Raw genomic sequence first — 15,884 nt, 5'->3', positions numbered from 1 at the left:
AAAAATAGCAATGCATGTATGAAACAGATGGGACAGAAGACCTTCAGCGCTCAGTGTGTGTGTGTGTGTGTGTGTGTGTGTGTGTGTGTGTATTACCTCCTTCTGCTCCACCTGCAGTGCCGTCTTGAGGACGTCTCGTAACTGAGTCAGCTGTTTCCTCTCCTCGTCCTGCACCTGCTTTATCTGTCGTACCGTAAAGATCAAGAAAACGGAACAGGAGAAGAGAAACGTGATTTACAAAAAAATGGTAGAAATGTCAAGGTCAAATGAAAGACAGTATATACACCAGAGCTGCTGCTGGGTTTTCTCACCGTGTGCAGATCTGTGGCCAGTTTTTCAATGGAAGGCTTCAGGTTGTCAACGGCTTTCAGACCGTCCTGAAAGAAACTGAAGACGAAGGGTATTCATTTAACACGTTGGTGTCTCAGAAATGCAATTCGTTCAAAAAACAGAGGCAATGTCAATGGGGTACAGGTTTTTCTATGTCTTACTTGCACTGCGCGTGGAAGTACTTGATGAGGTTCTGCAGCAGGTCCACACCCTTCTTGATCTTGATCTCATTGACTTTGAGAAGATACTGTAAACACATTGAATTCCAAACGAGTCAAGAAGACAAAAGGTGAAGCCAGGGTTCACTCTCCATCTCAAACATCCACACATCCCTTTCATATCGTACGCAGACCCTCATTACTGTAGACACGTATTTCGAGTAAAGCTTTATTAAAAATGAAACATCGAAAAGGAGGTACACGGACCACACAAACATACTTAATGTAATGTAAGATTAGATTTGCATTCCAAAATGCTACACACACACCTAATCTGAAATACTGAAACTGTGATCCGACTTCCCAATCATTATTTTTCCACTCACTTCACACATCTGCAGCTGGAAGAACCTCCTCTCCTTCTCCATTTCTTCAGCGATTTCCGCCCCGCTGATTTCCGTCCTGATCATCCCGTGCTGCCTCGCGTGCTCCTTCTTTTCCTTCTCTATCTTGGTCCTGGCAGGGAGTGACATCACATGGGGTCAGATAGCACACATCCATGACAGCACCATAAACATACAACAACAGAAAAGTCTGGCATTGTGTAAAATCTGCCCTGCGTCTGTCTAGTAGCTGATGGCTTGTTGGGGGGGGGGGGGCAGTATATCACCACAAAACCAATCCACTTTGTATGAATAAATTCCTAGCTAGAGAAAGTGATGTTAGTGGAGGTGTCTTGAAAGGCACAGCACCCTCCACCACACTACAGAACTATATGAGACCATTGAGATGCACAGCAAACAGCCAGCGCCTATTCTATAGTATTGTTCTTCCAGATGTACTCAAGTAAACACACTACATGTGCAGAGGAGGAACATCTGGCTAATTGCATTGAAGCTGAGCCTATTTCACTGAAATGGATGGAGACAATCTGTGTTGTTTGGACATATTCAAATCAGACTTTGCCAAGAGCGGGGATAAACTGCACCAAGCTCATCAGTTCTTTTTCATCGTCAGCATAATTCACAAAATCAAACACTCCAGTATTGTCGTTTCTCACTCGCGATGGTACGTAAAGCAGAAGCTATTAGAAACCAGATGTCTCAGAGTGGGAATTACTTAACTTATTTCATCCTGACAATGTTTAGCTATTCTATACCTAACTAATGTACATTAGGTGTTTGGCTATGTGGAGTGGATATTGATGTAGAGTGGAGAAATTATTATGTGGAGATTATGATTTAGGCTGGATATGGACTTCATCTTTGTTAGATTTTGATCATGGTTGGATCATTGGTTTAAACCTCTAACAAGCCAGATCGCCTGTCAGTCTGTAATCAGGGGTGATTTTTCACAAATACCATAAACTCTGCATACAATATCTCGCACAGGCATTCAGGGACAAACACCACACACAGGAAGAGGGGGCACCAATTCATGCGACATGGCATTCTTTTCCATATGCGGTTTTCTTCTGACAGCATGTTCCCTTTGAAAAAAAGGATACAGCAGTCTGTTCCCTCTCAGGGAGACGAGTTTGATGGTTTGAGTTTCTGCTAGCCGTTTGAAAGCTGTTCAGCCTCGTTCATGCGCATCAAGACAGGCTTAAGTCCTTCATGCTTAACTGTTATCTGTTTTACCTGCTGCTATACTAAATTCTTAAAGGGGAAAGATCAAACGTGGTGGGACTGCATGAGCCATCTTCCAAAACATTAAAACATAAATCACAAATTAGACTTAAAGGAAATCCTTGGATGTTTTGGATAAAATAGTCACTTTCCACAGAACCACAACGTGTGTTTTTTTTTTTTGTACGGGAGAAACAAAGATAGATAAGATATAGCATGTTAATTACTGCGCCTTAGAAGTTCTGGTAGGCAAATTTGATTAGCTTTTAACAATACTAGGCTAGCTGTTTCTCGTTGTTTTTAGTATAAAGGCATAAGCTAATAAAACAATCCCGTAATCATACCTTCATATTCAACAAACAAATATGGTGAGTGGTGTCAAATTTCCACATCTTACTTTCCACCAGAAAGTAAATACACTTCTAAAAAGGTCAAAATAGTCTTTTAACATTTCCTTCTCAACTGTCATGTTACAAAAAAATCTTTGTATCCTTGCTGTTGCACAATAAATATCTTACTTCTTTGTTTTGACAGCACACCTTGACTTGGTTTCATACTGCTTCATTGAGCTACATTGAGCTTCTTATTGTTACTATTTATTGTAAGGCAGGATACTGGATATGATTCAACATTTTGGCACGTTCACAAAAGCGGTGTAATATGTTGCGCAAACAAATGCTAACTTTGACTTGAGGCAAAAAGGCAAAAAAAGCTGTTTGTTTTTTAACAAGGTAACAATCGGCCTTCAAGACACCAACACTAATCAAGTTATGGCAGCCTTTAGTTTTGGACGTAATCTTGCCATTTTGCCAATGTGAACAAGCCAAATAAAATTTCATGGAGAGTACCACTGCTTGCCCTTTTCAGCACATGAATCTGAATCAGCCCTGACAGTTTTACAGCATCATCAGGGCTGCGACTAATTGAGAGAAACACGTTAGCCGGCCGGGCGGACTGTTTGGGCGTTAGCCAAACTAACAGTTGTGCAAGTGATGATTGGACTGAGAATCCATTCACTTTCAGGCCTGTCAGTTCAGAGAGTCATTCACCAATTAGAGAAATAAAAGATACTGGAATTTGAGGTTTAGTAGATATTTTCTGCTTCAAAATGGCCTGATTTGACCTATTACAATTCAGAGAAGACAATCTTCCTGCATAAACAGCACTGAAAGTGAGACGATTCTTGATTTTAAGACAGAACACAAAGTCGGGATGTCGGGTGCAAAGAGCTTGCAAACCAAATGAAGGGAATCAGTGCTTTGTAACGAATGTCCTCTCACTGTGTCTGTGAATATGAGGACAGTCTTATTACTGTGACAGCAGAGAGATCAGAGACGACCAGTAAGGGTTATTGGTAAAGAAGAGGGATAATGTCAGGGTGCTTGGACGGTTTTCAACTCAGGCAAAAAACTGAACTCTATTGACGGCCTCCGTTTGCTATCAATAGAGTCAAAACATAGGAATAAGTTGGGACGGTCAGGAACAGTCACATAGCATCCGGGCTGAACGCCTCCAAGTCAGTACAAAGCCCATACTGTCTTAACAAAGCGGTTTTGGAGAAAGATGTATTACCCTTTCAGTAAAGAATGTCCTTTGCAGCTTGTAAAATATATGAAAGTTCTATAAAAAGTCATGTGTTCTTTGCATGCACAATCATAATGGCGTGTCAGTGTGGGAAGGTGCGAGAGTGATGGTGAGGGCTGGTTATTCACATTATCAGGGATGTGTTGACAGATAATCACAGGGAGGTTAGGAGGGGGGAGAGCGGTTAGTCGAAACAAGTCAGACATAGACAAGACACAAACTGCACATTTCATTTCAACATACTAATGATACATGTGGCGTTAACGTTATGTCTAGCATGAACTAATGATAACTCACAAGATTTCAAGCAATGGGTCACCATTTCTAACCACTCCACTAACAAACCATTACATGTCTGGTTCTAATGCTTATTGAAACATAAATGAATTAACAATACATATCAGGTTTCTTACACTTTTGTTTCGTAGTCCTTCCATGCTTTGTCAAAAGGCTTTTTTAGATCCTGTGGGGGGGGGGGGGGGGAGAGACACACAAAGCAAATCATTAATAAAAAAAACTTGTAAACAATAGTCAGGAACAAAGTGGTAAGATTTGTTAATTAGGGATTTAAACAATTGAAAATGACTCAAGAACTATTTCTATGTAATGCATTTTACTTATTCTACTGTACAGCACTTTGGTCCGCCTCGGCTGTTATAAATGTGCTAGATAAATAAAGTTGACTTGACTAAAGCGACAAAGAGAGTGTTTTCCAGGGTCAAGAATGAACTTCTGTTCCGAGTGCTCGTGGAGGAGTTTTCCAACACTTTTTGACCTTTTAAAGACCAATGAGAATAGTTTATGTAGGATTGACCCGAGTTAGACGAGGGCTTCAATAGCATGTTTGTGTCTGTATGTTAAATATGAAGCTGAAGCAAGCAACCAGTTAGCTTCGACCACTCAGTTCAGTCTAAAAGTAAGAAAACACACACAATTGTATCTGTAAACATCACAGATTAACATTTTATATCTCATATGTTTCATCTTTACAAAACCTCATACTATAAAAAGTATATTGTGTAGTTTTATGGGGTTTGTAGGTTATGAGCCTGAATATTTCTTGACGTGGCTCAGTGAGTTTGAGAGCAAAACTTCCCAAAATGTCGTACTATTCCTAACACCAAAATAAATAATAGATACGTTTATCAAAATAAATAATCATTAGGTGAAGCCCTGCATGGACACAGTAAAATACAGGTAAAGAAAAATGAAAAGCTGTGGTTTAACACTAAACAACAAATGCCTTTAACAACCAGGAATCACAAAGATGTTCATGATCGCTGTCAACAACACTTAATAAATATCACATATTCAGAAGAATACTTGCTCACTCACTAATGAGCAAAAGCTACTGTATGTTTGTGTTTGGCAGGGTGTGTGTTTCATCAGACTGTGAATCAGTGATGTGAATCATCCTTCTGTGATGTCTCTGCAGGGAGCTGGGCCAGGTTACGTCAGAGGTTTTTAGGGAAAGCGGCGAGATTGTTTTTGCCATTTGTAACACAATTCCAATGGACGCTCAGACGTCAGGCAACGCTGATTTCTCATCGTCATTGGGTGTGCTTTCAACAGCTGCTTGAGCAAAGTGCTTGATTATACAAAAATCCCCAACGCCGCTACTCAGATTAACACAGCGATCAGGAGAACAAACAAAAGCTAACATTAGTTGGTTCAATTGGCCGTGTCATTGCTGATTACATTTTTTTTTAACTAAACTGATGATGCTTGATTCCAGCGCCTAAATGCCAGGAAAGTCTGCACAATGGATTGTAGGTTACAAGTCACCTTTGTTAAAACTACAGAAAGCACCTGCTGCTGAATCATGGCATTGGAGTGACGTTTCTAGCCCGAGAGAACTAAAATATCTCATAGCTCGCTTACTGTGCATTTTTTTCCCCCCATGGATGCGAAAAGCACACATATTTCTGTTGGGCCGTGCAGACAGCTTATGGCTTTAGTGCATTCTTAGAGCTCCAGAGAGAGACTGTGATGCCGCTGTTGACCTCAGCTTCAACAGCAGGGGAGTGGCAACCTCAACACTGGAACACGGTCTGGTTGACTGGACCCGACTCAAGGAGCCACTCAGCCATTCAGTCCAGCAGCAAAAACCACCAGAGGAAAGAGAGCATAAAAGACTATAAAAACACAAAAGAATCTGAAAAACCCAAAGTGAACGAATGAGCCTGGGAAAAGAGACAGCCAAAAAAAGAGGAAGCCATTTAAAGAGCGGACTGCGGGTCAAGAGAAAGCCAGAAAGAAAAGAGCGGGTGAGCGGAAGGAAATGTCAGAGCCGGAGAGAGGAGAAAAAATTGTAACAATGGCTAAAAATACCAGATCCAGGCATCGCAGGGAATGGCAGAGCAGAATAGGGCCAAGGAGGCACAGGGCGAAACACTCCGTGAGAGAGAGCTGTAAGCTGTGCCCTCATTCCCTGTCTCCAAGAATTTTAAATAGGAGGGGAGAAGGAATGTCATGACCTTGACAAGGGCCTCCATGTGCATCACATCCTACTACTTACCACCTACCTAGTACTACACACATGTCCAGGAATAGCACTGTCCATTACAGATTCTTCCCACCTCAATGAAGAATGTACAACCAAGTCGGCAGAAAACAGGAAAAAGTTGAGTTTGGATCTGTACTAGTATTGGACAAGAAACTGTGCTCATTAGCATTTGGTAAACCGTTATCTGCTACTTGTGTTTTTTGTAAATCCCCTGATTCAAAGATATTAAAAAGTATTGATGCTGCTGATGTTTTAGTTGATAGTAGAAGCATGTCGGATGCAAAAGAGCAGGGTAAAGCCTGATCAGTAATCTGCTCTTATCTATAATCTCAAACAGCGAGCAGGCGTGGGTGCTTCTTGTGCTTCACGCGCCACTGAACCACAATGGAGACAGGGTGCAGCTGGACTCACCGCTCGGACCAAAAGCATTAGACCACAGACCTCTCTCCTCACACTCCACACTTATACTAACACGGCGGATTTCTAAAAGCAACTATCCAAACACTGTTACTGAATAGTGATGAGCTGATGTGACTCATAGTGGGTTAAACACAGACTGCTCAATGGGCAGAGGATGAGAGGGGCTGCAGTCATGACATCATGCCGGCGTCCACTCTCAAAGTCCGTTGTTAGCAGAACGCTCTCCTGGACTCAGCACTTTCCATTTTCCTGTGTGCGTGTGTGCGTGTGTGTGTGTGTGTGTGTGTGTGTGTGTGCGTGTGTGTGTGTGTATTAGTCGTCGGTAATAACACTGCAGGTTCCTCCGGGGATCCATCCCAGCCTCTTTTATTTTTGCTAGTGCTGCACCTACTGAGCTGTAAAGTAACCACTATTTCCGTTGGACATTTCTGTGAAACTAAAACCTTTAACGGTAACTAACAAAAAAGTTAGCTGCTTACCTGTGCGCTACAACACGTCAGGAGAGAAAGAAAATAAAAATAACAATTTATTTATTTTAACGCGTGAAATCCCAATTTGCCCTCCGTGGTGAAACGGCAATTGAGGCAGATAAGATGGAAAATAGTGGGTAGCTAAGATACAGCGTTAACAGGTTGCTAGGTTCTCATACCGAGCGATTAGCAGTTGTCTCCCTTGGGAGTTACTTCATCACACTAATGGCCAAAGACAGCACCGGCAGAAAATTAACAGGCTCCAAGGAGAACAACGGCCACCATTAAGCCATTAAATCATGAGTTAAATCTAAAACCTGAACCTATTACAGCTGCCACAAAGCTGTAGTCACTCCAGAGCATTTAGAGTTAGCTGTATATATGCACTGAAAATTTGGAGTGACGTTTTGAAGTTTACGACATTCATACACCATCAATGAGATGCTTTATCTTCTTCCTAATACCAATTCTGAAGGTATCTTCCTAGCTGCTACCTGCCATCTGTATTCTCAGTCTCCTTGTCACAGCCTTATAAAGAGAGAAATTATCCTTAAGTTTGTATTTATTTAGAATTTGCTGACTGTGGTCACCTATCCCGTATGGATAGGGTTATATTTTTATGTTGAGTTTTGAGACTGTTGTCACAGCCTCTAATCGACAAATGCATGTTGCGTTAAAGTGCTAGTGGCTTTAAGTATTTAAGTAAGCCTTAGTTTTCTGTGACAGATGACAAGAAATGATCCATCATATCTTCTCCAGACGACATTACAGCAGTGGTGACATTTTGGTGAGTGTGTAAATGTGTGTCCTGAGGTATAAAATAACCAGCAGCTTATTAGCCCCATGTCAGTGGGGGTAATTAGAATCATCGGAGGGCTAATGAGCAATAAGTGGGTAGGTATTACAGATGTGACTGACTGGAGAGTGAGTGGTGTTGGATCAGGGACAGGACTGAGGAAAGATGAGGGGAAGAGAAAGTCCTGGAGTTAAGAGAGAAAGGCAGATAGAGGCAGTTAAAAGAAAACATTGCGCAAATGAGTCCAGAGGAAAAGAGGAGCAAACGGTTCAAAGTTTGAGACATGGCTAAGTGGCCAAGGGTCATGTGAGCAACTGGCATTTCTATGGCAACCGGCCTCATTACAGAGCGAGCCCTAATCACATCATACCTCGGTGGAAACCGCAGCCAATCATGTGCCGGGAGAGGGAAAGGTCACAGCCAGTAACGAGTGCTGATTACATTAACAACTGTCTGTCTGGGTTTAGTCCGGTTGGTGGATGCACATGACACTGTAAGGCTGGCTTCTAGGGCTGAGGATTGATCCTCAACACTTTTTGTAGTGTATTGAAAACTGTCAAAAGATGCTTGAAGCTGGAAATAATTGTCTGCTCAGATTTATAATTTAATGTCCTTATTCTCTGATCAGAAAGTTCCTGTGGTTAGTTAAAATCTTGGCGTCCTTGGCACCATGGCTGTGTCTGGGCCTACGTTACACGCCATTCCATCTCTGTCCTCAATTCCTTTGATGATCAAACGATAACACCCCTAAACAGACCTTAAGAATTTGACAATTTTATTGGTTTAAGATCTTGTACCAACTAACATTTGAGTTTTATGTTAATATAAACATTTAATTATGCAGTAGAAAAGTTTTGCATTATACTCTGAAGCCAGATTTAGTTTGGCAACTTTTTCTTCAACGATCCATCTGATCTCTACTCAACTTAGCTTTTAATGGAAACATGTGAACCAGGCCTGAAGTAGATCGAAGCCAAATTATTTCATTATTCCACTTTTGAGATAACTATGATCTTCTGCAATGCAGCATAGCGCATGCTGAAATATATGAGAAGGAATGGAACAAATGATCTACTAATAGACACATGGTTAATTCAGCGCTTGCGGTCATCAATCACACGCTCTCTAATAAACCTGCCGTTGGTTGCCTTACCCCTTTGACTCCCTTCAGGTCTCCTTTCAGCAGGCTGTCCAGAGGAAAGGTGATGATGTTGTTCATGTTTTGGAACTGGAAGAGAGAAAGGCATAAGAGTTGAGAGGTTACATCAGAGCATTTAAAACTTGCAGACATGAAAGTCAGAGACATAATCTCTTTAGGTTTCCTGTGTGTTTTTAAAAAGGGAGTGCAGTGTTGCCAAAAGCAAAGGCAATAAAAATGCATTCTGCATTCTGCACTCATACCTTTTGTTAATAAAGGTAATAAGATGCTGAACGAGCCAAATAAGGTAAGAATGTGTCAATTTGATCAGGAAATACCTTTTTTTAGACTGTTTTTGATGCCTAAAACTTTGCATCATAGGCACCAGCTTTTAATCGCTAGGAGTTATATAAAAAGAAGCATTATGAGACCAGTAGCTCCCTTGTGTGCAAGAGGCGGGCCTCTGTGCGTAATGCTGGGCATGTAATCTAATAAACAAGAGCTTGCTAAAGATTTTTGAGATTAAATCTTCTTCGTCCAGGTCTGGCGGCAGCTCATATTACTTTAATATGGCGGTGTTGAGATTACAACAACAGAGAGTCTCGAGCTCCTGGTCTCAGTGTACAGGGGCAAGCAACAGACCTCACATGGTGGGGTTGGATTTTTCCAATAAAGCTTGGGCCTCACTACAAAAGCTTTTCGGGATGAGGTCGAATTAGATCCAGCAGATTTTTGGTGTTGCAGTGGCTCTTTGGCCGCCTTAATGGAAAATACTAGAGCTACCTCCTGAGGGGCTTTAAGTTCCAGCTGGACTGTGTGTGCAATCTAAAGAACACACACACTGACTCAGGGGGATGGAGACAATTAGAGACAGGGGATGCAAATCTTTCTTGCGCGCACACACACACACACGGCTCACCAGGTTTTTGAAGAGAGCAGTGAGCTCCTTGGTGAAGACGGAGAACTTGAGGAAAGCTGAACCCAGATCAGGATCATCTCTGTACACGCAGTTTTCTCCAAACTTCTCCAGGGCCTGAGTGTACTGTTCCTCGTTCTCTACATGGGCTGGAACCAACACACACACACACACACACACACACACACACACACACACACACACACACACACACACACACACACACACACACACACACACACACACACACACACACACACACACACACACACACACACACACACACACACACACACACACACACACACACACACACACACACACACACACACACACACACACACACACAGGTCAGCTTTGACAGGTAGTAGGAGTCAAACAAATGTCTTTAAGTCAAAAATCAATCACAGGCTATTTATAATGTATGATAATGCTGCTCTTTCAGTGAACAAAGATCCACTCTTCCGGCTAGTCAATCTCTCCATGACAGTTTCCCCTCAGATTTGGATGACTGAGATGGTAAATGCTGCCCACCATTGATTGATACTGCCCACCATTGCTTTTTTTATATATAGCCTTAGCCTACCAACATTGCTACATTGAGATGTAACTTAAGTTCTGTAAGCATAATATAAGGTCACATAAAAAAAACACGTGGGCAGAGGCCCTCTTTTTGATGTCACGAGAATTGAATATCTTGAAACTAAACAAGCAATTTACGGATCTACTTTGGACTCTGGAGAGAAGTGATTGGACATTTTACAAACCAAACAATTAATTTAAATAAATGTGGAGGTGAAGGGAGTAAGAATATTGTGATTCTTGTTAAATTAATAACGATTCATTGTACTGAGAGAGATGCTAATGACACCCCTATGGAGAGAGAAATGAGACACACAACCAAAAGATAAAAAGAATGACAGCAAAGGAGACGTTAAGTCAAAGATGGACAGGAAGAAGAAAAGAAAAATACACTTTGAGTTGGGTCCCTAAACAGACCAGTCAAGGGGAAAACACCATCAAACTGTCAGTGACCAAAGTAACCTTGCTTGTCTAAAGTCAACCTAATCTTACCAGGTTCAGGCCTAAATGATTCCACTTAATACACTTCACACTAGACTGGGCAGTTGAAAAGCTAACGCCTTGGAGACAGCGATGGAGCACTGGGGACTGTTGCTATGACGACACAGGGGATGTTTAAGGGAGGGACTCAGGAGAGGTGAGGTGTGTTCAAATATGACAATGTACATTTAGACATCTGCAGCCACTACATGTCTTCGCTTTTTATCTCCAAAACCACACACATACACACACACTGACACACAGATGTGGCAGGTGTATAGATTAAGCTGGATAAATGTCTCGGCTGCAGAGATATCCATCCTGTATTAAAAAGGGGAAAGCTGAAAGCTTCTGAGTCACTGCTTGGTGATCTCACAAATCGGATTTAAGCCCCCAGGTATCAAATGATACAATAGGTGAGCTGGATGATAAGACTCCTGTGAGTGTGCAATGGCCTTCTAGTATAGAGTACCAGAGATAGTCAACACAAAACTCAAAAAACAAGACACTCTCTAATGATTATAGATCAACAGTAGTAGCCTATATCTGTTTTCATTTCTGACAGAGATGTTTTTCAACATGATGGAACCAACAGAATTATTAGGAGGCTCAACAATTATAGGATCATTCTGTTGCCATGCGCTAATGCCATAACACTATCATAAATGTGAGCATATAACTGAATAAGCACCCAATAGTTCAAGTATTTCAAACCAAACAGGCTTTAAAAAGAAAACTGTGGTGTAAAACTTACCCAAACCACCTATTCAGTGCCTTAACAGCCTAAACCTCCCCGGGGGCTGCTTAGTGAGTACATGGTTATTCGCTGCAACATGACCTAAACACATGGCACAGTCATCCTACAGTACAGAGCAGCTTTGATCCTCACAGTACCACATGACCCATAGAGCTGAAGTGACACGTCGGGGAAAGGAACGTAAAGATGTGAGACACTAGGATATAGAGGCAGCCCTTTCTATAGTTTACACTGTAACGAAAACCTGCTTATTCAGTGCTGTCCTGCACGTGTTGCCTAAACATTTGCAGTACACTAAGCTGCTGTCCAGAGGCTTTGCATGGTCAAACGTGAGCTTTTAGTTACAAGAGTCACTCTAAAAACTCTGCTCTCTGCTGAAACTTGATCATATTTTCGTTACTTTTGTTTACGCCTCTTTAATTAACACTAAGCGTTCTCTATTGAAGCATTTTGATGCAGAAAATAGTCCAGATCATGGAGTTCCAGACCTGTTCAACTTGTGACCAATAAAACATAGCAATTTATACTAACTATCTCTTATTATTATACTAAAGAAAACATTTGATTAAAAAGGAATGTCTTCAAATAATAGAGGAAAGAAAATATATTAAAAAGTCCCCTGTAGCATAAAACGTACTACTTATTTTACAAATGTTACCGTCAATGTTTTGACTGATATGATTTGATTGAAGGTTGATCTTCCTAGAATGCCTTACCTTTTCAGAAAAATTACTTTAACATGAAAAGTCAGAGTTTGTTAAATTAATTTGTATGGGGCGCTCCGGTGGCGTAGTGGATAGAGCGCGTACCATATCGGTTCCGGCCTTCATTGCAGTGGTCGCGGGTTCAAATACGACCTGCGGACCTTTACTGTATGTCACCCCCCCCCTCTATCTCCGTCTCCCCATTTCAACTCTGTACTATCCAAGAAAGCTTGAAAATGCCTAAAAATAAATGAATTTGTTTGAACTATTGTCTGACTTTTTCCATTAACAATTACCTTAAAAACAATAAAATACTTGGGTGTTACTGTTTACAATACAAGCTAATTTTGAAAGGAATTATATACTTTTCTTTCCTTCCCCACAACCCTCACTGTAGCAATGTTGGAGCCTTTGAACCCTGCCGTTTTAATAGCCACCAACATCCTCATTTATTTGGCCCAATTTATTTTGAAACAAAACTTAAATTAATCTTTTTTCCACATTCTACATCTATGTATAGACAAATAAAGGTGTAAAATAAGCCTGACATTAAGGTGTGTGTGTGTGTGTTTTGTTGTACCCAGGAAATTATGACCTTGTGTTTACTGGAAGACCAAGGCCATGACGCGGTTAATCACACAGGCAAAGACACACTGTTACAGCAGACAAAAACGACCTGCTAATAACCGGTGGTGTACAATATATATTTTTTTTACTGTATCGTCCCTTTCAAAGACACACACACATAAGCAGAAAAAAAAACATACCCTGCGTTCCATTACCCATACTTCCATACTATTTAGTATGCAAGAAAAATATTTAGGATGTCCTAAAATGCATGTAAAATGCATTATGCCAAAAATATCAGGATGCCCTTATATATCCAATTGCACTTTGTGGTACGCAAACCAGTATACTAAAGTATGTAGTATAGTAAGTATGTGATTTAGAACACAGTGTACATGTATAGCTTCCAGGCGTCTGGTGAGGATTATCCAACATCCGAAGGCTTGTTTTGCAACTTCTTCTATCACACGTCTATCTCTCTCACGCACAAAAAAGACAAACACACTGTTTAATCACCAGACACCAGGCTTGCCTCTGCTTCCTCTCTACGTCTCTCCCACACTCATTCCCTCACTCTGGGCTCCAGCAGGCCTGGTCAGCTGATGCTCTGACGCTCACTAACACAATGAGCAGTCTCTTTCAGATCAATCCTGTTTGCACGTGTGTGTGTGTGTGTGTGTGTTTAGCAGCGACCCAAAGTATTATGGCCTGAACAGACATCATCAAATTCACTAATGCAACATGTTGCTAATTGCTGCATTATTCAGCAACTCTATCCAGCCATTCTGCCCAGGTACAGGAACAGCTGGAACACAGCGTTCAGTCAGCTGCCTCCAGTCATTATTTTCTTTCAGTTTTTTTAGCAGGCCTGTCTCAGCAGCTCTGCACCATCAGCTCCAGTTTCTTCAGGGGATTTTTAGAAGCTGGTTTATTCATCAAATCCCCAGTAGCTGACAACCTGACAGCAACACACCGGCTCTCTCGCTCATCTTTAAAGCTTTCCCTGCATTTTTCTCTCTCACCTCTCTCCCAGTCATATCCCCATCTTTTTTGCTCTCTCCTGGTGCAAGCTGGAATTTTCTTATAACCATTTTCCTCACCATTTCAAGCAAACCTTACCTTACCCTTCTCCATCCTCATTATTATTATTCCTCGAGCCATAGCTGAAAATGTCCTTATGGGGTTTGAGCTCGACAGCCCAAAGTGTATTCTCTGAGTATTGAGGCAGGCAGTGCTGAAGCTCCCTGTTGTGTCTCATTATTCAGGCTTTTCCACCTAACATCTCCTCCGTGGCATTATTAAAGTGAATTCCACACATTATCTCTAAAACAGCAAAGATTTGCTTCAGCTGCTGTGACACAAGTGCTTGTCTCTGTGTCAGCATGTACAATAACTTTTAGGGTATGTTTTCTTTCGGCAAATTTAATTGTGTTTTCAGAGCATAATCATTTTCTTATTTATGATTTGCCCTATTCAAATGTTTTCTAGAGCAGATAATCTTGTTCATAAAGAAAAAAGAAAATTGAACTGCCTGAAACACCTGCAACTTTCACAAACATGTGTAGGCTTCTGCACTAACCAAACAGATTCAAATCAAGGTCATTTATTGAAAACAAGGGCTTTAATTTTGGCTGTTGAACAGTGTGAGAAAACTGTACAAGTTAATCTTCTGAATGTAAACACACACAGTATCAGCCTTTCCTTTTACGGGATGACAAAACTGGAGGCCACTGAAAGGCTGTATGTTGTGTAAATGCGTGTTCAACAGTGTGTCGGTGCCGCAGCACCCGCACATAAACACAGTGCGCACCCCTCCCCAGCTGTTCCTTTTGGGGTCTGGATCAGACAGCTGTCCCTCCACTCTGAACAGAGCTCACACTGTTCTGTGAAAGACATGCTCAGCACATTGTTCAGAGGTCTCTCTCCCTCTTTCTCTCTCTCAGCGGGGTCCTGTCAGGCAGGCCAAACAAAAGACACTGGAAACACCCAACACTGGCACAGACAGCCACAATGAGCATGGTACCAACACACACACACACACACACACACACACACACACACACACACACACACACACACACACACACACACACACACACACACACACACACACACACACACACACACACACACACACACACACACACACACACACACACACACACACACACACACACACACACACACACACACACACACACACACACACACACACTATTCTGATCTACCCTCAAAGGCAGTGGAACAAATTCAAATGAAATGAGATGCAATTAACAATCATTTTCATTCTCAAATCTCTTGTGCCTTTTTTGGATTGAACTAATTACAGCTTGTAAACATGTAAATGATTGTAAAAGAGAATAACTGCAGATCCATGTGATGTCTTCATATTGCTTGATTTTTCCCCCAATCAAAGACATAAATAATTTGTGAAACTCAAAGAAATATTTATCATAAATAAGCTATTAAATATACAGATAATTTCAATACCAAAAGGGCAAGCTGGTATACAATTGAGCTTTAAAACATATTTCAAGGTTTGAAACTAAAGCGATAGCTGTAAGAAAAAAGAAGGTAGAAATCCCGACATAAAGGACGGACAGGGAGGACTCACCTATACCCGACGTGTAGATGGCCTTCACAGACTTCTTCATCTTGTACAGAACACTGCGGTCCACATCCAGAGCCTGGACACAAACACAAGAGACACAAAGATTTAACATTTATTCATTTTATAGTTAATTATTTTCTGACAAAACATTCAGAGGGCCCTAACACAAACAACAGCATCAGACTACAATGCATCGTTTATATTCCACTTTATTCATTCTGCCTGACATCTTCATAT

General features: G+C 41.3%; 1 protein-coding gene across 2 annotated transcripts in view; it reads right to left on the bottom strand.

The window, feature by feature from the left end:
* The window catches only part of asap2a (ArfGAP with SH3 domain, ankyrin repeat and PH domain 2a), a 48,912-nt gene that overhangs the window by 15,257 nt on the left and 17,771 nt on the right, over window positions 1-15,884 (bottom strand). For both annotated transcript variants that reach the window (XM_080042086.1, XM_080042087.1), the window contains exons 2-9: window positions 15,651-15,723; window positions 9,950-10,095; window positions 9,046-9,120; window positions 4,114-4,163; window positions 875-1,004; window positions 492-577; window positions 312-387; window positions 97-183 (exon numbers count right to left, since the gene is read on the bottom strand). In XM_080042086.1, coding sequence (XP_079898212.1) covers window positions 97-183; window positions 312-387; window positions 492-577; window positions 875-1,004; window positions 4,114-4,163; window positions 9,046-9,120; window positions 9,950-10,095; window positions 15,651-15,723 — 723 coding nt within the window. The remainder of the gene's footprint in view (window positions 1-96; window positions 184-311; window positions 388-491; window positions 578-874; window positions 1,005-4,113; window positions 4,164-9,045; window positions 9,121-9,949; window positions 10,096-15,650; window positions 15,724-15,884) is intronic.

The sequence above is a fragment of the Ammodytes marinus genome, assembly GCF_949987685.1.
Source record: "Ammodytes marinus genome assembly, chromosome: 15".
Classification (NCBI taxonomy): domain Eukaryota; kingdom Metazoa; phylum Chordata; class Actinopteri; order Uranoscopiformes; family Ammodytidae; genus Ammodytes; species Ammodytes marinus.
Note: the sequence above shows the minus strand (reverse complement) of the source record. Positions and strands in the feature narration are given on the sequence as shown.